Here is a 22,310-nt window from a genome sequence, read left to right as displayed (position 1 = left end):
TTTCTGAGACAGAGTGATAGTCTGGCATGCCCAACGCCAGTGCATCACTCGAGATATATGTTGCTGTTTTCCTTAGAACAGAGGTGTGGGGGAAGATGCTAACCTTCGCAAACAGATCTATTCTTCACAGTAGATGACCAACAAAGCGCTCCTTCAGAGCAGCATTGTAGTTTACAATCTTCTGCCGATTTCCAAACGCTGGTTGCTGCACACTTGTGGTGCGGAAGTCAAGGGCTGGGGGACTGTTAAAATGTGCCATAAACTTGAACATAAAACATCCACCCGTACGTGAGAAAAAGGGTTCTTAACAGTCGGACAGGCAGACAGACGGACAACAAGGTGATCATAGAAGATTTCCGTTATTACTGATTGTGGTACGGAACACTAAGGACTATATTTCGATAATATTATCAATTATTATACGAAAACCTTTCGATATCTGTTGGTCAGGGAATTTGAACTATCGATGGTACTTCATGGGTTTCATATTTATAACTAGGGCTGTGTTTGAACACAACGTGTACGGTTCGAACAGTTTACGTCACGGTTCGGGAAATCTCGGGTTCTGTCGATCTTTTGATCAGCATGCGAGCTAGTGACTTTTGATGTTACTATCACAACGACCTGTCTTAGCGTTTTTGATGCGCTATGGATTTTAACAATTAAATAGACTGTAAAATACACACTGAAATATCTTCTTGGCTGCAGGTTACGCGTAACAACATAAACTAAACATGTAGAAGACTGCGATCACGATTCTGTGTAATTCTCGGGCTTTCGATCGTCCCGCGATCTGGTGAGGTATGAAGACACTATCTCCAAGGCATATCATTCCGATGTAATTTATTCTCGCGATAAAAATTACAGTCACGTTTATTCGGCATTTAATTCTTGTTTGATTGTCTCGACTGTTTCATCTCAATGCTGCCGTATTGTTTTCAAACTGATTAAAATCTGGTAAAGTTTTTTCTGTTATTCAAATATGTGAACAGGGATCGAATCGCTCATTTGCAAGCCACTCAGTAAATCATTACCGCCTCTCATAATCAAATCAAATAATACACTAGGTTCAGACAAGCAATATTTTTTTGGAAGGACAGTTCAAAGCAGTAGGAGTTTACGCAGTGGTAGGATTTAATGCTGTTTCCTCCACTGTTTCAAAGAAATTGTGAAATTTACGGAGAGTTATAGCTCATCGTTGTGGTTAGTCCCTAGTTTCTTGAGCATCCCTTGCACTCGCGCCGCGCGAGTAAATTGTCACGTGATTGTTCGATCAAGCTCGATACTTTATCGAACGCTGCGACGTATCGGGAAATCTCTAGTCCGTTCTAACGGGAGTATCGTTTGCCGTGCCGTGTTTATAACTGTAATCCCTGACTAAATGTACCGGAGAAATAGGCGGTTAGTAAGGAGCCGGGAGATTTACAGAAAACTTGTGTAATAAGGGAGATCCGGGATTTTTTCTTTTCCAGTTGCTATCTGGTTCATTCAAACATAAGAGATAAACGTGACCTACCCCTTCCTCCGTACCCTATAAACGCTTATGTATGTTCTTGCATTACTGACATTCAGAGGTAGAAAAAAAAATTGTTTCAACTATAAGTGATTTCCATCTGTTGAATAACTTTTTTAATAGGTTAACTAGCAGTGTTATGAGTCGGCTCTCCTTATAGTACAGTGCACAAAATGAGACGTGATGCATTATTCTGTATTTTGGTCACATAATTCACCGATAAAGTACTATAGTGCGCAGGGAATGAAACAAGCAAGTGCGCATTTTTTGTCGCTCGTTATAACTCGGTGACAACTGGCGACATTAGAACATCCTTTTCTTCCATGACGCCGTTCACAACACTGGAATGTACTTCTAATTGTAGCGTCACTTCTTATCGGTGGCCACGTGATGTTGCCGCGGAAGCGGACGAAACAGTTGACGGTCGCCGGAACTCGTGACGTTTAACTGCACAGAATGAAGCAGCAAGCACGCAGTCGAATGGTGTTTCGGTGACTAGACTAACGTGCGTGCGATGTTGAGGCATAAAAGACATAATTGACGAAATATTAACGTAATGTTCGTATACGTTCTAGCAGTGTTGATAAGTGTTGGTTCTTGCGAAGATGCAGACAAACGTTTTGCAGGTATGCTTAGCGAATAACTTACAGCTTTATTTTTTTGTGGTTGACATTGATTCGTAACCAGCCAGCTGCACGTACAACTTGAGATTACGTTCATTATGTTCCACAGTACGTATAAACCTGAATAATCGTCAAACAAGTTCGTTTTTTAATTTTGTTAGTGATAATTTTGTTACAATAAACGCACTGGAATAGCATGAAGCTTTCAGCCAAAAAAATCACTAATTCCGATATAAAACTTCGTCCGTTGCTTCCCGTGAAAATCTTTAAACCCACAAGTGTTTACTGAATTTCCAGCACCGCCTCTATTCCGGAACTGAGAGAGACGTAATGACTTCTTGATTACAGAGAAAACGTCTATTGACAATGTTTCCGTCAAGACGGTTGTGCATAGTTGATTATTAAAGGGTCGTGTGTTCTTTTATTTACTAACTGTCATTCAAACCGTTACGATTGTAGATAGCAGCTTGCGTTTCTGTAAATGACAGATAAAACGGGTATTTACAGATTTTATAGGTGTGATCGTCATAATTTTACTACAAAAGTAGGTAACTAAGGACTTTATACTACTAAATGCCTAATTCGTGGTCCAGTCATCTGGTCCCAGTTGCAGGCTGTCCGTTTAATGGCTTCCAGGGGCAACAAAACTTGATTTTCAACATTTCATATAATTATCGACAGAATTTAAAATGCTGTCATAATCTGCTAAGAGATACAAGCTTATGTTAAAAATTTAATAAGCGAAGTATTATAATTAGAAACTGTACACATGCTTTAAGGCAGCATAACGCACGGCACACAAATTACCCAGTTTATAGCCATACAGTATATGGTAATGAAAGCACTAAGTGACTAGCAAAAAACTTTTCACATAATGTAAAACCTTTACGAAACACTTTCTCGTGACGCTCGTCACAGAATGATGCCATGTTCTCTGTTCATGGAGTAAAACTGCCTCATCGGCCATGAAAATTTAATTTAGTACTTCCATACTACTTACTATAGATGATTCAAGAGACATGACATCACAACCTGTGATATTCGCGAAAAAACTAGCTTTTGCTTAAAAAAAGCGCAAATTACCGGACTTAACTCATCCAGTGTTTGATAATTAGAGCACTCACCAATTTCCAACAAACTAAACATAATTTCAAATCTTTCCCAAGATTTTCTCGCTTGTATGCTTAACGTTAAATTATTTAACATATTAACTGTCTTGCAAAGTAATCTATTTTTGAAAATATAATGTTAGTTGATAGATAAAACATCTACTCACCAAATGGTGGCAGGAGAACACACATAAAATGTATTAAAGTTTCCAAGCTTTCGCAGCCGGTGGCTTTTTCAAGGGTTGAAGGAAAAGGAAGAGGGGTGAAGTAAACGACTGGTGAAGTCGAGGAAAAGGGGTCGACTCCGGAAAATCACAGGCAACAGTCGCTTGTCCTTCATCAGCACTTAAACGCGAATACAACCAAAGCGACATTAGGTTACGAAGTGTTGCCTTTACTGACCATTTCAATGTGCACTCCACTTGCAACTTGCGCTCGTATTTTGCATGTGTGGGCTCAAATAAGTGACCGTAAAAGTGAGCTCAGATCAGCAACATAGCAGTCGACAAGAGCTGCAAAATACTTTGCAGTTGACGGTGAACTTCTTGAACATCTTTTCGTGAGGAAATGTACACAGTTAAGCAAAACATTAGATCACAATATTTCATTTACTCTCACTTGCATTTGTTCTGTTCCCCATTGTTTTCATCAGTTTCCTCGGAAACTGTTAAGAACAGGACATATGTTCATTTGACGTTTATTGTTCAGAATCACTAATACTATCACACTTCAAGACATGTACCTACCCTCCTGACTCACCCAGTACAAACCAGTTGTCTCGTAAGTGTGAGAACATATCTGCGGTACATAAAATACTGGAAACCTGCGTGTTTGGCAAACGTAATGAAGACGTGATGTAATAAATTAGACGTCCAAAACATCGGGTAACTTCATTTCACTGTATCTAAACATCAGCTAAGACGAGCATGAAACGATCGTCAAAGATTATCACAGATATATCACAATATGCACCATGGAAATTATGTCAAGGAACAAAGTAGTGGAATTGTTTATTTAACACGATTACATTATCTTTGTAATAAATACTTTATGACAATGTTTAAACTGTATAACATGAAAGATCCAACTTCAAAGCTCACATGTTGTAAGTAGGCTGTTTATGTTTTCTTTATGTAAGTTTGATGTTTATGTTTTCTTATTGGCAACGTTACGTAGCGCTCTCTGTATGAAAATCACTGGCTGTGCTGTGTGCAGTATGTGGCTAGTTTGCATTGTTGCCTGCCATTGTTGTCATGAACTGCTATAGCTGGATGTGAACAGCAGATAGCGTTGGGCAGTTGGAGGTGAGCCGCCAGCAGTGGTGGACGTGGGGAGAGAGATGGCGGAGTTTTGATAATCTGTAAGACTGAATGTCAATTATGAATATTAAGGTAAATACATTGTTTGTTCTCTATTAATATCTTTCATTTGCTAACTATCCCTATCAGTAGTTAGTACCTTCAGTGGTTTGAATCTTTTATTTAGCTGGCAGTAGTGGCGCTCGCTGTTTTGCAGTAGCTTGAGTAGCGAAGATTTTTGTGAGGTAAGTGATTTGTAAAAGGTATAGGTTAAAGTTAGTCAGGGCCATTGTTTTGTAGGGGTTATTGAAAGTCAGATTGCGTTGCGCTAAATAATATTGTGTGTGAGGTTAAGCACAGGCTTGTATAATTGTTCTAAGTGGACGTTTCACATGTATAATTGTTCTAAGGGGACGTTTCATATGTCGACCCTTAGCCTAGGATACCTCACTGGAATCTTCTGATTTTTTCTTGTAGTTTGTGTATTTAGTGTAGCTTTTGTTTATTGCTAGTGCGTAATTGTAGAGAGAATCTCCTCTGTAGTTGCAGTCTTTCATTGTTGTACAGTAAAACAGTTGTGGCATGCATGTAGCTTTGCGCCAAGTATTTCGCTGCTGCAATTAACTAGATATTATTTTCAGTGCTATGTTAATGTGTTCTCTTATTTTTGCTCTTCAAATTGTGTTTTTCTGTGTTGTCGTGTGAAATATTGTGACAATAATGGCGTGTGAAAAACGTAACACTAGGCTCCAAACTAAATTGAGAAATAATAGTGACGACGAGCGTAGCTTATCAGCACCACTGGGTAGTGAATTAACTAATAGTCAAAGTAGTAATTTGGTAACTGTGCATAGGGAAATGGAGCGGGCGTCAGACAATGGCGTAGGCAGTGAAACAGGTAGTGAACAGGGAAGCATTGTCGATCGATCGGTCGGCAACAGCTCGCCTCAGGAATCCGAAATGATAGGACACAATTTTGCAAATACTGTAGATTCAGGTTTTGCGTCCGCACCGTTTTCTCAAATGAGTCAAGACACATTTTCTGCTTGTCAAAATGTGAATGCTGCCGGTGAAAACGCACTGCCAAAGAGCATAGAGAAACAGATTCCAGACACTAATACATTATTATTGCAATTAATGCAAAAAATGGAACAAAATCAGAAACAAACACAGCAACAGTTAGATACAATGGGACAAAATCTGCAAAAGTTAGACACAGTGGAACAAAATCAGAGACAAACACAGCAAAAGCTTCAAAAGTTAGACTCATTGGAACAAACGCTTGAACAAACACGTGAAGATTTAACTACTGAGTTACATAAAATCGAATCGAAATGTCAAAAAGTCTGTAATGACGTAAAAACACAAATTTGTGAGCATTTCCAACCTATTTTTTCGCTGCATGAAAATGCATTACAGAATCACGAAGCAGCCATAAAAGAGCTGCAAACCATTGTTCATGAAAATCATGAGACCTTGTGGGCTAAAATTGACTCAGTTGCATCTACCGATTCGGTAACGCAACTTGCAAAAACTCAGGAAAACTTAAAGGACACAGTAGAAAGACACATGGAGGAAATTAGTTCATTATCAGAGAAAGTAGCCGAACTTTCGGATCAGGTCACTAATTTATCTACAAAGGTAGATGATGATCTGAATGACACAAGACCCGTAGCCTTCACTGACACAGAAGAGTATGAACAAATAAGAAAATTCAAACAAAATCAGGATCAAATTAATACGCAATACAAAAGAGAAATGCGGGAAGTACAAGATCAGCTGACACAGGTAATACAAGAATTACGTATTTCAGAGGACACTCGCGCCCCAATAAGGGAAGAGGGACATAGAAATACGGAACAGCCACAAAATAATAACACAGAGCATTTCGGTAATTATGAAAGGAATTGGCAAGGTGCACCGAATTTTGATATGGAACCGCCGACACGACGTAACAATGACCGATATATGACTCGCCGACACGATGATTTTGACTATAAGCTGTTCATTACTACACGTAAATTCAAAACATTCAAGAATTCTGCCAACGACATTCATCCACAAGCATGGCTCCATCAATTCTCTCATTGTTTCCCTCCCAACTGGTCATTGGAGCACAGATTAGAATTTATGTGTGGCTACTTGGAGAATGAACCAGCTGTAAGAATGCGATCGGTCATTCACGATTGCCACAGTGAAGGAGAGTTTTACCATGCCTTCCTCTCAGCATATTGGTCTCAAGCCACACAAGACCGCGTAAAACATAGCATCATGATGATGAAACACTTTGAACAATCTGAATTTTCCAGTCTTGTCAAATATTTTGAAGACATGTTGCACAAGAATCAATACCTGTCAAACCCATACAGCCCCTCAGAACTCATCCGCATTTGCTTAATCAAACTGCCCGAACATTTGAGACATATTATTTTAGCAGGACGTTGCAAAGACGACATTGAAGCTTTTCAGGGACTGTTACAAGAACTGGAAATTGACACAGACAGTCGCGGGATGCGAAAACAGGAAAACAATCATTACAGGTCACATCCGTCACAATTCCGTGACGACAGAAACAATAAATGGCCACGACAAACCTATTCTTACAACGTAAATCGTGACCAAAACAGACACCATCCATATGACAACCACTGGCAGAGTAATAGTTACAGGGAAAGATCACCTTTCCGCGGTAATGACTATCACAGAGACAATCAGAGAAACAGACAATATGGGAACCAATATAACTATTATCAAGGGAGACAGAATAACTTTAGACGCAACGGTCCAGCACGCAGTTACGACTCAGGCAGAAATTCTCCACCACATGACCGACAAGAAAGAAACTATCGAACCTACCGACATGACGACAGACGATATGATCGTAACGACAGACCTGAATTGCATCAGAACTGGCGAGATTTAAACAGAGCTGGGCCCTCTGGGCAAGGCGAATTTGTGGAAGTTAGGTCTCCAAATCCCAATAACGACGCGCGCCAACAAAGAGACAATAGGCGATGACTCACACCACTGGCAGCCACAAGACGTACTTATGAAACTGATGACGCAGCTGCCGTAGCTAGTAATTACGTAAAAATGGAAGACATTAGGGACATCTTACTCCAGGAACACGACGTAACACGTAACAACATTGCATATCCTGTGATTCACATTACTGTAAATGACGTAAAATTTACGGCAGTACTTGACTCTGGCAGTCCCATTTCAGTAATTAGCGAAACAGCTTTTAGCAAATGCAACAAAGCGAACGATTGCCCCACACTTCCGTTACGTAAGATTAAATTACAAGGTGCAATCTTTGGAAAAAGTGTAGATGTACGCCAACAAACCAATTTAGAATTCTTTTGCCAAAGCCACAGCTTCTCTATGAACTTCCTTATTGTTCCATTATTGTCGACGGAAATTATACTGGGAGTAGACTTTTTGAATGAATATAAAGCAATCTTAAGCTTTCACGATGCTGAAATAAGTTTAGAGAAAGAAGGTAAGTCAATAGCTTTGAAATTTGAAGACTGGCTCTCAAACCATGATGAGGAAATTAATCGGCTTTACCTTCTGTAAGATAATAGTTCGGAATTTTCTACGGAAGTAGACACCAACAATCACTCTGCAAGTACTGACAGGGTTGACATCGACGGCATATTTGAAATTAATGAGTTAATTCAGAATAAAATTCAGACAATTGAGAATTGTAATGACACTGATAGGCAGGACCTTTTTGAGATTTTACAAGCACATTCCACAGTTTTTACTCACAAAACAGGAACAATCAAGGGGTTTCAATACCAATTTCGTGTTCGTGAGCATACTAAATTTTGTGTTAGACCATACGTAATTCCGGCGCATTATAGGGACCGTGTTAGAACAGAAATACAATCTATGCTTGTCGAGGGCATTATTGAGCCTGCAGTAAGCTCATACAACAACCCATTACATGTTGTTGAGAAGAAGAATGGATCGATCAGGCTTGTTTTAGATTCGAGACAAATCAATACTATCAATCATTCCTGAAACAGACAGGCCGCAGACGATGGAAGAACTTCTTCAGAATTTTAATGGTGTAAAAGTGTTGTCTTCCATTGATCTCAGATCCAGCTTTTATCAGATCGAACTTCATCCAGAATGCAGAAAATACACAGCTTTCCTTTGTTTCGGCGTTTGTTATCAGTTTCGGAAACTTCCTTTTGGTTTGAACATTTCTTCAGCAGCATTCATTCGTGGGTTAAATTCCATATTACCTGAGTTCTTAAAACGTCACATCACTTTATATGTGGACGATATTCTAATAGCAGAAGCTTCATGGGAACAACATAACCGCATCCTCAACAGTTTGTTACGTATTTTTGCAGAATCTGGAATTACAGTTAACTTGGAAAAGTCTGAATTCGGTAGGTCAAAGGTGAAGTTTTTGGGACATATTATTTCTTCTGAAGGCATTCAGCCGGATCCTGAAAAGTTAGAAGCAATCAGAGCCATTCCTGTTCCATCCACAAAAAGACAAGTCCGCAGTTTTCTAGGTCTCGTAAATTTTTACCGTCGTTTTCTGAATATGCAAATTCTAGTTACACCAAAACTTTGTTCTCTCACTGGAAAAAATACTATTTGGAACTGGGACGAACAAGCACAGTTGGAATTCAATTCTTTGAAAGAAGCGTTACTTCACGCGCCAATACTAGCTCATCCAGATCTGTCACAAGATTTCTGCCTTAGCACTGATTCTTCCAAAGTTGGTCTTGGTGCCCATTTATTTCAAGAAGCCATAGAAGATGACATTACTGTTCAGAAAACCATTGCTTTTGCTAGCCGAGTGCTAACAAAATCTGAAAAAAATTATTCCGTTACTGAATTAGAAGCTTTAGCTATCGTTTGGGCATTTAACAAATTCCGTTTCTTTCTTTCTGGTAAGCACGTAAAAGTATACAGTGATCACCGTGCATTACAATTTCTTATGTCTTCAAAATTAAATCATGATAGGTTAAAACGTTGGGCATTGTTTCTGCAAGAATTCCGCTTCACAATAGTCTACATTCCCGGCAAGGAGAACATTGTTGCGGACGCGCTGTCACGCGCACCGGCTGGGCTTGAGAAAAGTAACACAGAAGGCAACCTCGAGAAAAATTTCAGTATTCTTTACATTCAGAAAGTCGCCTTTGAAAACTTCATCACCACATCTTTAAAGGACATTGCTCGTGAACAAGATAAAGATCCGATTTGGAAAGATATCAAAAGTAAATGGCATGAAAAGACACACACTCAGATTCGGCATTATTACCTGGTTAGAAACAACATACTCTTCAAACGCTGCACTGTTGATGACAAGCTATGGGTACTTTGCATTCCAGACGATTTTGTTAATAAGCTCATTTGGTACATTCATTTCAGCTACGCACATTTTGGTCCACGAAAATGTTATCATATTCTTCGAACGACTTGTTATTTTAACAATATGGAAAAGCGAATTCGAAGAGTCTTGTCTATTTGTAAACTTTGTCAAAAGGCGAAACCATCTACTATCTCACATCGTGCTCCGTTATTTCCTATTATTCCTTCTAAATTAAAAGAATTTGCTGCTGTTGATCTCTTGGGACCCCTTGTCAGAACATCGAATGGATTTTCGTACGTTCTAGTCGCTGTTGAACTTACTTCAAAATTTGTTTCTTTCACTCCGTTACGTAAAGCCACTGGACGGTCTGTATCCAACGCCTTTGTTAAAAATTTTTTACGTGAAGTTGGACACGTTAGTAAAGTCATTTCAGATAACGGACCGCAATTCAGATCTGCTGTTTGGTCACGCATGCTTCAGAATCATAGAATCAAACCTGTTTTTATTTCATTGTATTCACCACATTGTAACCCGTCTGAACGGATTATGAAAGAAATCAATAAGCTTTGCAGACTTTATTGTCACAGAAAGCATCAGCATTGGGACAGATATTTACACTTATTTCAAAATGTGCTGAATGAAATGCCTCATGATTCCACTGCTTTACCACCTACTCTTGTACTGAAGAATGAAGAACCTCCGAACAGAATCAGAGAGCTTGTACCTTTCCCGAATACACGTAAACTTCGACACAAAGACATAATTGATTTGGCTCTTAAAAATATAAAATCTGCAGCAGACAAAAGGAGAAAACTACACGGTAAAGCAAATGCAAAGAAATTATATATTGGTCAGAAAGTTCTCATTAAAGCTCATTCATTGTCACATAAGAAGAAACACTTGAGTCACAAATTCTTTCTAGTTTACAATGGACCTTACAGAATCCGACGTATACCACATGATAATTGCGTTGAAGTTGAAACTCTGCGTACTAGGAAGAGTAAAGGTTTACACCACATTTCTCATGTAAAACCATTTATTGACAGATAATCTGCTTTTTAACTTAGTCTTTGCAATTGTCACTTCACGCTACTTGTACAATTTGTCCCACTGAGAGACTGTTAACATGCAACTATGTTTTTAAAGTTAACTAACCATCCAGTCAAGAACATAGGTAACTTAGACAAGTAATTGCGAATGCATTGTTATTGCGAACAGACGACACAGTGTTGTTATTTATACATTCTTCCTTGTTAGTTGCACGATTACATAACGAATATACGGCTTACATACTTAGAACATATACCAGCACTGCTAATGAAATTTTCATGCAACATTTTGGTTTGCTTACGAGTGGATTCTGGATTTGAGGTGCTTTCTGTGAAATGCCAGATGACACAGTGGTTAGTTTATGTGACAGCTACACGATTTTATCACGACGCTGCTAATGCGTGACAATTTACAATGTTGCTTTTGCGGTGTATCTGTTTTATATCTGCACAGTTTTTTCTGAATTCTTCTATAAAGTGAGACATGTTTTAGTAGTAACTTTTGTGGTATAGCTACAATGAGACAGCCTTTTCCGTAGCACAACAATACTTTACAGCACAATAATTCCTTCATCGCGGCAATAAGCGTAATAACTAAGTTATCTATACGCAAAGCATTTCACTTTGTTTATCATGAGGTAAGTACATTGACTTCTGCAGAACTTAGCTTTCGGAGGACAATAACTACGACACTTCCCAGAGATTATCTTAGAGCAAGACGCTCATTTAGCGCTACAGGACACGTATTTGAGTGATTAATTTTGTACTTAAAACATTTATTTTTTAGAGATTTTTGAATTACAAAGAAAGTTTTTCGTGATACATTTCATTCCAATGCTGTAAGCTATTATACCTGAGGATACAATTACAATAAACCTCAGGGGGGTACACGCCTACTTTGTGTACCATGTGTTTGGCAAGCACAAGGAGCCCTAGCTAATATGGTATTTGCTTATACAATTTAACACATCGGTACCATATTTCTCTAACACATAAATTACACAGCTATCTGATCATTTAACAGAGAAACAAACATCTTTTTACTACGTCAGTGACACATGTTTACGCAATTACAGAGTTGGATTACTTCACACTTAAGAAATTGTACTTTGTCTGTACTGTGTGAACTGTTCATATTTTTTTGGTACCATTGTGATACTATGAAAGCTTTGAATGATGTATTTGGTGTGAGATCATGATTTTTAAAGTACGTTTGAGGTAGATGACACTACTGAAATGAGCAGAGAATTTTCTTTAGATTTTGAAACAATTGCAGAAAGCTACGACGTTTTTGAGATTTGACTGAGGTGTTGATGGTGTTATTTTTACGATGACTATGTGTATTATGCTGTTGCGGTATGTTTATGATCAATAAGCTGATGCTATATGAGTTATTTGAGTATGCTATGTATCTGTTATGATGAAATATTGAAGAAGTGTCGACGAATAAGGTAAGGAATAATGAGTAGTGGTTAGGGACTCTGGTTTGTGAAAAAGGTTGTTGGAAACCAAGAATCGTACTTTAAGAGTTATGAAATGTATGTAAATGCGTGAATGTATTACAATGCCGACAAAAATTTTTTGGACTCTGTTATGTCAATTGGATTTTGTCTCTACAGATTTGTAACGCAAATTCTTGACCTGTGAAATATTTTTATATGAGACTGTCACTGTAGCGGAAACTGCTGTCGTAAATATTTCCGTAAGAAAGTTAAGTGACCACCTGCACATAATGCGACGTGGGCACCCAGGTGTGTCAGACACCTGGAGAACAAGCCTTTTCAGACGCTCAGGTAGAAAAGAAAGCCATTAGGGTGTGCCAGAGGCACAGGTGGAAGAGAAGGACAAAGAGAGGCCTAGACGTCTGTTAATGACATTCCTTTGTAGAGGGCATCGCTAATGCGACACGCTCGTTACTTGAAAACATATGATTTTTGTAATGCGTTGTGGGCACACAGCTGTGTCAAACACCTGGAGAATAAGCCATTAGGATGTGCCTTTCATCGCTAATGCGACACGCTCGTTACTTGAAAACATATGATTACTCGCACTTTGTGCTAATTACTGAAATGCTTATGAATTGATGGGAAATATTTTTACATCTGCACACCTGATTATGACAAGAGTCTTTGTACGAGAGTTGAGAGCTACTGACTTATGAAATGTCACATGACTATTGAATGATATTTTTATGCTTTGCTTTTCGTAGTTGCTTATTTCATTTGATATCTGGTTTCCAGCTGTGTTGCAGCATTGCTTTTATAAAATGAAATGCATTTGCTAATGTGAACTCTTTCTGTCAACAGATCTATTAAATAATTATTTTATGATCCACATTCTTTAAAAAAGGAGCACTTGGAAAGGAAAGAACAATAAGAAGGAACTAGCAACAGTAACACATAATTTTATTTTCAAGTACATGGTAATATTTTTTTTACAATAAGTTGTTATGGTGCACCACTTTAATTACATAGACATTAAGATGTGAATATGCATTTCCCTTGTCTGCATTGTTGTTTCCTGTAATATTTTTTCTGCTTGAGCTATGTCATGTTTAGGTATAAGTTGCTGCTGATTGCCAGGCATAGTGTTATTGAATTTGACTTTTGCTAATTTCTTAATGCTGCTTGCTTCGCAAATCTGCGTTTTTTTTATTGCTGTTTATATTAACTGTGTTTTGTGATGCTGCATTGCCTCGTCCCTTGGTATATATATCTGAGCTCAGTGGATTTAAGTTAGCTTAAGAGGGGGTAGACTATATAAGAAACTGACTATGGAGAATAGGTAAAGAATGCATTGCGAAGAAAGGTTTGGGCCCCAATGAGTATTGTACAATCAGAAATAATTATTTTGAAAGAAATATGAATAGAATACAGGAAGGAGGTATAGGTAGGATTATCTTGGAAATAAATAATGAGGTAAGAAATATGTGAACACATAAATACAGAAAGCATGCTTGGATAGGATTTTTTTGGTGGAAGCAAAGGTTGAAATAAGACGAACGATCTATGGAATGAAGGGAGATCTCCAAGCAAAATACTGCAGTAAACCAAACCCTGTCCTTTCCTCTTTGCTGCCTTTTCCAAATATGTAATTATGTGTTGTCCTTTCCTTTTGGTGTTATCCCACTATGTGTTTGTGTACCCTTGTGTATTTGTGTTTTTTTTCTGTCTTTATGTGTTTAGCTAATGACAGTTATGTTGTAGAACTTTTCTAATACTCTGTTATTTACCTTGTAAAGATGTTTAGACATTATTTATTCTGTTTTAATGCTCATGTGTGAAGTTGACGTTTCAAAAGTGATTCTGATCTTTTATGTATGTACTCATGTCATCATTCCTGTAACACTGATGTATATGTTTATTTCTATTCTTTTGTAAAGCCCCTATTACTACAAATATTATCTGTATTGTTATGTCTTTAATGTTGTATTTTGTATCTTTGTAATTGTTTTCTTATGTTATATAATTGTAATTGACGCCAGTTAATCAAATTAAGTAACTTGAAAGCATTCATTTCACTGCACACATTTCTGTTGGTCATAGTATATGGACAATATGTGAGAAGTTGGGACTGTTAGTGTTTGCACGTGTGTTACTAATTCAGCAAGGGACTGGATAACAGCATTGCTGGTTCTAAGGACAATTCCCAAAAACTTTGTGAATGCACAAGTGGTGGTTATGGACTTGCTCTATTATCCGCAAGACTCTTCAATGGTGATTGTGCACCTGCACAGTCGCAACAGATGGCTGCTGGCAATCTCTACCAGGACTACAGTGGGCCTGTCCACACTTTCTACAAGGACTACAGTGGGTTTGCATCTTTGATGACCCACCAATACCATCATCTCTACCAGGACTACAGTGGGCCTGTCCACACTTTCTACAAGGACTACAGTGGGTCTACACCTCTGGTGGCCCACCAATACCACAATCTCTACCAGGACTACAGTGGGCCTGTCCACACTTTCTACAAGGACTACAGTGGGTCTGCATCTTTGATGGCCCACCAATACAATTATCTCTACAAGGACTACTGTGGGTCTGCACCTCTGGTGGCCCACCAATACAATACTCTCTACCAGGACTGCAGTGGGTCTGCTCAGTGATGACCTACCTACCAATATTCGTCAGAACTTCGAATGACTCTGCTGTGGGTTTGCTCCATTGTGGCCCATTACCTGTCAGCATTTCAAGAGTCAGCACTGTCTTTCCGTTGGAAGGACAACACTACTTCTTCAAGACTGCATGGAAATCCACTACTTCTATGTGCAATTTCTTTTACTAATGAGACATTGTGAAAAACAAAAACTGTAATTACTATTATGATGAACAATCTGGACTGTCTTTATTGACTGTGAAAAAAATTTTAGCTTTTGACCAACATTGTATCAATAAGTGTGTGCATTGGATATCTTTGTTAGTGTAATTATGAAAAATTTTATCAAATCATTATTGGCCACTGGCCAAAAACATTTGTAAAATTTTTTGTGGGGAGCATGGGGGCTATGTAAGTAGGCTGTTTATGTTTTCTTTATGTAAGTTTGATGTTTATGTTTTCTTATTGGCAACGTTACGTAGCGCTCTCTGTATGAAAATCACTGGCTGTGCTGTGTGCAGTATGTGGCTAGTTTGCATTGTTGCCTGCCATTGTTGTCATGAACTGCTATAGCTGGATGTGAACAGCAGATAGCGTTGGGCAGTTGGAGGTGAGCCGCCAGCAGTGGTGGACGTGGGGAGAGAGATGGCGGAGTTTTGATAATCTGTAAGACTGAATGTCAATTATGAATATTAAGGTAAATACATTGTTTGTTCTCTATTAATATCTTTCATTTGCTAACTATCCCTATCAGTAGTTAGTACCTTCAGTGGTTTGAATCTTTTATTTAGCTGGCAGTAGTGGCGCTCGCTGTTTTGCAGTAGCTTGAGTAGCGAAGATTTTTGTGAGGTAAGTGATTTGTAAAAGGTATAGGTTAAAGTTAGTCAGGGCCATTGTTTTGTAGGGGTTATTGAAAGTCAGATTGCGTTGCGCTAAATAATATTGTGTGTGAGGTTAAGCACAGGCTTGTATAATTGTTCTAAGTGGACATTTCATATGTACAATTGTTCTAAGGGGACGTTTCAATGTAAATACTGTAAAATGCATTATCGTAATGCAAATATCTAGAATCATGGAAGTTCAACATCATGAGACAAATAATTATATATCATCATCAGTTATCTGCTATATTAGCAGGACTTTTGCCTCTCCATTTTCTGCGATCCATTACTTCCTTCTTAAGGCTGCTGTATGTTGTACCGTCCATCACGTCATCCAGTATCTGGAATCTCTTCCTTTCTCGCTGATTTTTCCCTTCTACATAATCTTCTAAACTGTTTTTATCAGTCCGTCATTCTTTCTTAATATACGCCCAATCCAGTTTCTTTTCCTTCTTTTTTATTACATCTAGTAACTGTCTTTTCTCTCCCACTCTTCTCAGTACCTCTTCATTTTTTACTCTGTCCATACAACTTACTCTTTCCATCCTCCGCCATGTCCACATTTCAAAAGCCTTCAGCCTTTCTCTGTCTGTCTTCTTCAAAGCCTATGTTTCAGCGCCATATAGAAAAACACTCCATACAAGACATTTTATGAGTCTCTTCTCTGTCCATACAGCTGCAGAAAATTCTCCTTTTCTTATAGAACGCATCTTTTGCCATTGCTGTCCTTGTTTTAATTTCTGTAGTGCACTTCCAGTCGGTGTCCACCCTGCTTCCAAGATACTTAAAATTTTGCACCTGTTCTAGTATTTCTGCATTCAGCATAATTTTTATTTCTTTATTTCCTCCTAGTGCCAATAATTTTGTTTCCTTTGTGTTAATTTTCATTCCATAATTTTTTCCGTTAGCATCAATGGTGTCCACCAAATCCTGTAATTCTTTTTCCCCTGTGGTTGGAAGGATCATGTCATCAACAAACCTCAAACACCCTACTCTTCTTCCTCCAATTTCTACTCCTTTGTCATCTAATGAGCATTGGTCAATCATATTTTCCAAGTAGAGGTTGCAAAGAGTAGGTGATAGACAGCATCCTTGTCTTACTCCTTTTCCTAGTCCGATCCAGTTTGTACTTTCTCCTGTCACTTTAACTGAGGCTTTTTGATTGAGATATGAGTTTACAAGTCTTTTGGTTTTCCAGTCCACTCTCTTTTGCCTCATTATAGTCGCCAGCTTGTCCCAGACCACACTGTCAAATGCCTTTTCTAGATCGATGAAGCACATATATAGGTCTCTTCCTTTTTCAATAAACCTTTCTCCCAAGATTCGTAGGAGCCCTACTGCACCTCTGGTGCCCGTATTCCGTTTAAATCCAAACTGCCCCTCGACAAGATTCTCCTCTATTACTTTTCCAAGTCTTTTATTAATTATTCTTAACATCACTTTGGCTGCATGTGAAATGAGGCTGATTGTCCTGTGCTCACTGGATTTCTTGGTTCTTTGTTTTTTCGGTAATGGAATCATTACTGTTGTCAGAAAGTCCTCAGGCCATTCACCACTGTCATATATTTCATTACACAACCTCAATATTTCTCTTATTCCATCTTGGTTCAAGCATTTTATTATTTCTCCCGGTATCGTATCTGTATCTACCGCTTTGCCATTTTTCATTGCAGCTATGGCAGACTTTAATTCTTCCACTATGATGGTTGGTCCTTTCTCGTCATCACTTACACTGTTGTGTGATTCAAGTTCCATAGTTTCTGGTTTGCTGTTTGTGCATATAGCTGTTTTAGATATTCTTCCCATCTCTGGAGGATAATTTCATAACGCACCACATATTATTCAGTTAATTGCCTTACGAGGTTGAACTTTCATGATTCTTGGCATTTATGTTACGATAATGCATTTTATGATGTTTATATCCGAGTTTTGAAATTGGATCTCCATGGTATACATTTCAAACGTTCTCATGCAATATTTATTACAAAGCTAATGTAATCGTGTTAAATAAAAAATTCCTTGTGCCTTAACGTATCATAGATCACATGGTGCACATTGTGATGTCTCTGTGCTGATATTTGATGATCGTTTCACTTATGCTCACGTTAGTTGATGTTTGGATACAGTGAAGCGAACCTTATATCTGTGTTAGATCATAGCTTAACTACATTTGCCAGACATGCAAGTTTCCAGTCTTTTCATGTACCGCAGATATGTTCTCACACTTAAGGGACAACTGGTTTGTATACAATGATATGTACTTTTCGACGATGACTTATATTTCACACAAATTCGACGATTTTTTGACCTGTAAGTAATTGAACACCTCATGCATTTAATAAATAAATTTTTCCTTTTTAAAATTTTCCCCTGCTTTTTGTTATTTGTACGTTTTATTGTTTATTTATTCCAGTGTAACACTTGAAAATGGCCTAAGACCGAAATCTTGATGGTGAATAAACGCAATACATGCAGTCAAATGGCGGAAATATCTATTCGAAAATTTTATATGACTGAGGATTCAGAAAAAGAGAAAAAAAATCATGAGGTATGGGGTGATACTTGACACCTATGTTCTGGAGGTGACTAGGGATGATTCCGTAATGGAAGTACAAACTTGTTATTAGCGTTAGATATCTTCTGCCGCACGTCCAGTCTGTAAACCCAGATCATCTGGTGGTGGTGGCAGGGGTTGGCATGGTTACAGGTTAAAGTTACGTCAGCGCATCTGTCGTCGTGTATTCCCACACTGTTCTTTGTATGCTCTCACTTTCATGTCAGGGATGTGATCGAACGGGAACCATGCACTCATATTGGTGAAGGCCTTTTGCAATTGTATCCAGACAAATTTCACCGGAATTTAATACTGCTGTAGCTAAACCTTTTTTTTTTCTTGTGCTTTTGTCCAACGGTTTCGCAGGGCCGGCATGGTTAAGGTCGGATTTGGCAGGGTTAATTTAAGGGGTGGCCGGTGCCTATACTGTTGCCGCCCCGGGACACGGATGATGTTGATGATGATGATGATGATGATGATAACGATGAAATGATGAAGACAACACAAAAACCCAGTCCCCGGGCAGAGAAAATCCCCAACGCGGCCGGGAATCGAAACCGGGACCCCGTGATCCAGGGGCAGCAACGCTAGCCGCTATACTACGAGCTGCGGACTATTGCTGTAGCTAAACTACTCTCTGAATTACATTAATAATGCGAACATCGTCGTAGTCCCTCGGTATGTTTGGTGTGTTGAGAGCTGATAACACAGTTATTAAGGCGATATGTTAAAGATTTTGTTCAGTTAACAAACATAACTCGGTACAATGATCTCAAAAAAATGGTTCAAATGGCTCTGAGCACTGTGGGACTCAACATCTTAGGTCATAAGTCCCCTAGAACTTACAACTACTTAAACCTAACTAACCTAAGGACATCACACACACCCATGCCCGAGGCAGGATTCGAACCTGCGACCGTAGCAGTACAATGATCTCAATGAGCAGACATAATCAAAAGCGAAAGTATCATTGTGGAATGCAGGAAGGCGTGTAGACGATCGATGCTTGATATAGAGGCTAACAGTTGAAATAGCCATAAGAAATTCAATGTAGTGAGTCTAAATAGACATAAGAATCCGATGTTTCAGATCGTTAGCGAATCATGAGAACCAGCAACAACCGCCAGATATAGAGTGGCTCAAATGGTTCAATTGGCTCTGAGCACTATGGGACTTAACAGCTGCCATCAGTCCCCTAGAACTTACAACTACTTAAACCTAACAAACCTAAGGATATCACACACATCCATGCCCGAGGCAGAATTCGAACCTGCGACCGCAGCGGTCGCGCGGTTCCAGACTGAGGCGCCTAGAACCGCTCGGCCACCCCGGCCGGCAATATCGAGTGGCATCCACCCTATTCAAGGTGGGGTGGCCTCAATAAATATAGCTGTGGAGATGCCAGCCAGTTTGTTATTGGAAGAGCCTTAATGAGGTGTAATACATTCAAGATGGCCACCGTTTTCAAAACCCTTGTCCAATCCATAACTTAGCATGATCCTAAATAAAAGAATACGTGGTGCCAAAAATGACATATTGTCCTTGGAGATAAACTCCGCAATCACTGGTTTTAAAACTGATTTATTATCCCTCTTGGGCGATTAATTTTTAAAAATGAACGGTTTCGATTCAGCATGAACCGTCCTCAGTTATGCAGACAACAGTAAAATAACCAATTAGCAATTAATCTACTAAAATACAAAATGTTATGCCACAGTCAAACATCAGATGTACCGGAACACACCTACTGTTACAAGAGCAGCCCGTCCCACTATCGGCAAAGTTTGCATGTTGCGTTACATAACAAAACAATGGATTGGTAAAAACCACATTATTTTTATAGCCCATAAGGCTCTGCCAACTGTTGGCGTCTGGAACATTTGTCACATTTGAATAAAACGTGTACAGTCTCAATGAATCAGTATTCATTATTTGTATAGTAAGAACATAGTTTTAGGATGTACTTAATTAAAAATCTGTGGTTCGTCAAGGTTACAAGATATTTAAAAACATGATAAAATTTTAACAATTTAGAAGACGGCGGCGTCCATCTCTGTAGCGTTGCTGTAGCCCTGCCTTCATAATGGCTTCCTTCCTCATGTGATCGCTACATCTACATCTACATTTATACTCCGCAAACCACCCAACGGTGTGTGGCGGAGGGCACTTTACGTGCCACTGTCATTACCCTCCTTTCCTGTTCCAGTCGCGTATGGTTCGCGGGAAGAACGACTGTCTGAAAGCCTCCGTGCGCGCTCGAATCTCTCTAATTTTACATTCGTGATCTCCTCGGGAGGTATAAGTAGGGGAAAGCAACATATTCGATACATCATCCAGAAACGCACCCTCTCGAAACCTGGCGAGCAAGCTATACCGCGACGCAGAGCGCCTCTCTTGCAGAGTCTGCCTCTTGAGTTTGCTAAACATCTCCGTAACGCTATCACGGTTACCAAATAACCCTGTGACGAAACGCGCCACTCTTCTTTGGATCTTCTCTATCTCCTCCATCAACCCGATCTGGTACGGATCCCACATTGATGAGCAATACTAAAGTATAGGTCGAACGAGTGTTTTGTAAGCCACCTCGTTTGTTGATGGACTACATTTTCTAAGGAATCTCCCAATGAATCTCAACCTGGTACCCGCCTTACCAACAATTAATTTTATATGATCATTCCACTTCAAATCGTTCCGCACGCATACTCCCAGATATTTTACAGAAGTAACTGCTACCAGTGTTTGTTCCGCTATCATATAATCATACAATAAAGGATCCTTCTTTCTATGTATTTGCAATACATTATATTTGTGTATGTTAAGGGTCAGTTGCCACTCCCTGCACCAAGTGCCTATCCGCTGCAGATCTTCCTGCATTTCGCTACAATTTTCTAATTCTGAAACTTCTCTGTATACTACAGCATCATCCGCGAAAAGCCGCATGGAACTTCCGACACTATCTACTAGGTCATTTATATATATTGTGAAAAGCAATGGTCCCATAACACTCCCCTGTGGCACACCAGATGTTACTTTAACGTCTGTAGACGTCTCTCCATTGATAACAACATGCTGTGTTCTGTTTGCTAAAAACTCTTCAATCCAGCCACACAGCTGGTCTGAAATTCCGTAGGCTCTTACTTTGTTTATCAGGCGACAGTGCGGAACCGTATCGAACGCCTTCCGGAAGTCAAGGAAAATAGCATCTACCTGGGAGCCTGTATCTAATATTTTCTGGGTCTTATGAACAAATAAAGCGAGTTGGGTCTCACACGATCGCTGTTTCCAGAATCCATGTTGATTCCTAGAGTAGATTCTGGGTTTCCAAAAACGACATGATACGCGAGCAAAAAACATGTTCTAAGATTCTACAACAGATCGGCGTCAGAGATATAGGTCTATAGTTTTGCGCATCTGCTCGACGACCCTTCTTGTAGACTGGGACTACCTGTGCTCTTTTCCAATCATTTGGAACCTTCCGTTCCTCTAGAGGCTTGCGGTACACGGCTGTTAGAAGGGGGGCAAGTTCTTTCGCGTACTCTGTGTAGAATCGAATTGGTATCCCGTCACGTCCAGTGGACTTTCCTCTGTTGAGTGATTCCAGTTGCTTTTCAATTCCTTGGACACTGTGTTGGGTTTTGTGCGGCGATCCAGTCAATCGTCTGCTGACTGCTGATCAGTGGGCCACTCACTTCAAAACCTGGACGTAATAGAGAAATGGTAATAAAATGCTACAAAACTGTGTTCGCTTTATATTATTTGGGTCGTTGATCAAGAATTCGGTGTCGGAATTACATAATTCAGAACGGCAGATCCAGTTTGGCAAATCAAAAATTATAAATATTTC

General features: G+C 39.2%; 1 protein-coding gene across 1 annotated transcript in view; it reads left to right on the top strand.

Annotated features, from left to right (window-relative positions):
- Positions 1-1,980: 1,980 nt before the first annotated feature.
- LOC126187589 (protein cab-1) overlaps positions 1,981-22,310 on the top strand; it is a 1,183,411-nt gene continuing 1,163,081 nt past the window's right edge. The window contains exon 1 of the mRNA XM_049928771.1: positions 1,981-2,139. Within this exon, the coding sequence (XP_049784728.1) occupies positions 2,070-2,139 (70 nt within the window). The 5' untranslated portion in view covers positions 1,981-2,069. The remainder of the gene's footprint in view (positions 2,140-22,310) is intronic.

This window comes from Schistocerca cancellata, chromosome 5 (genome assembly GCF_023864275.1).
Source record: "Schistocerca cancellata isolate TAMUIC-IGC-003103 chromosome 5, iqSchCanc2.1, whole genome shotgun sequence".
In the NCBI taxonomy this organism is placed as follows: Eukaryota; Metazoa; Arthropoda; class Insecta; order Orthoptera; family Acrididae; genus Schistocerca; species Schistocerca cancellata.
Note: the sequence above shows the minus strand (reverse complement) of the source record. Positions and strands in the feature narration are given on the sequence as shown.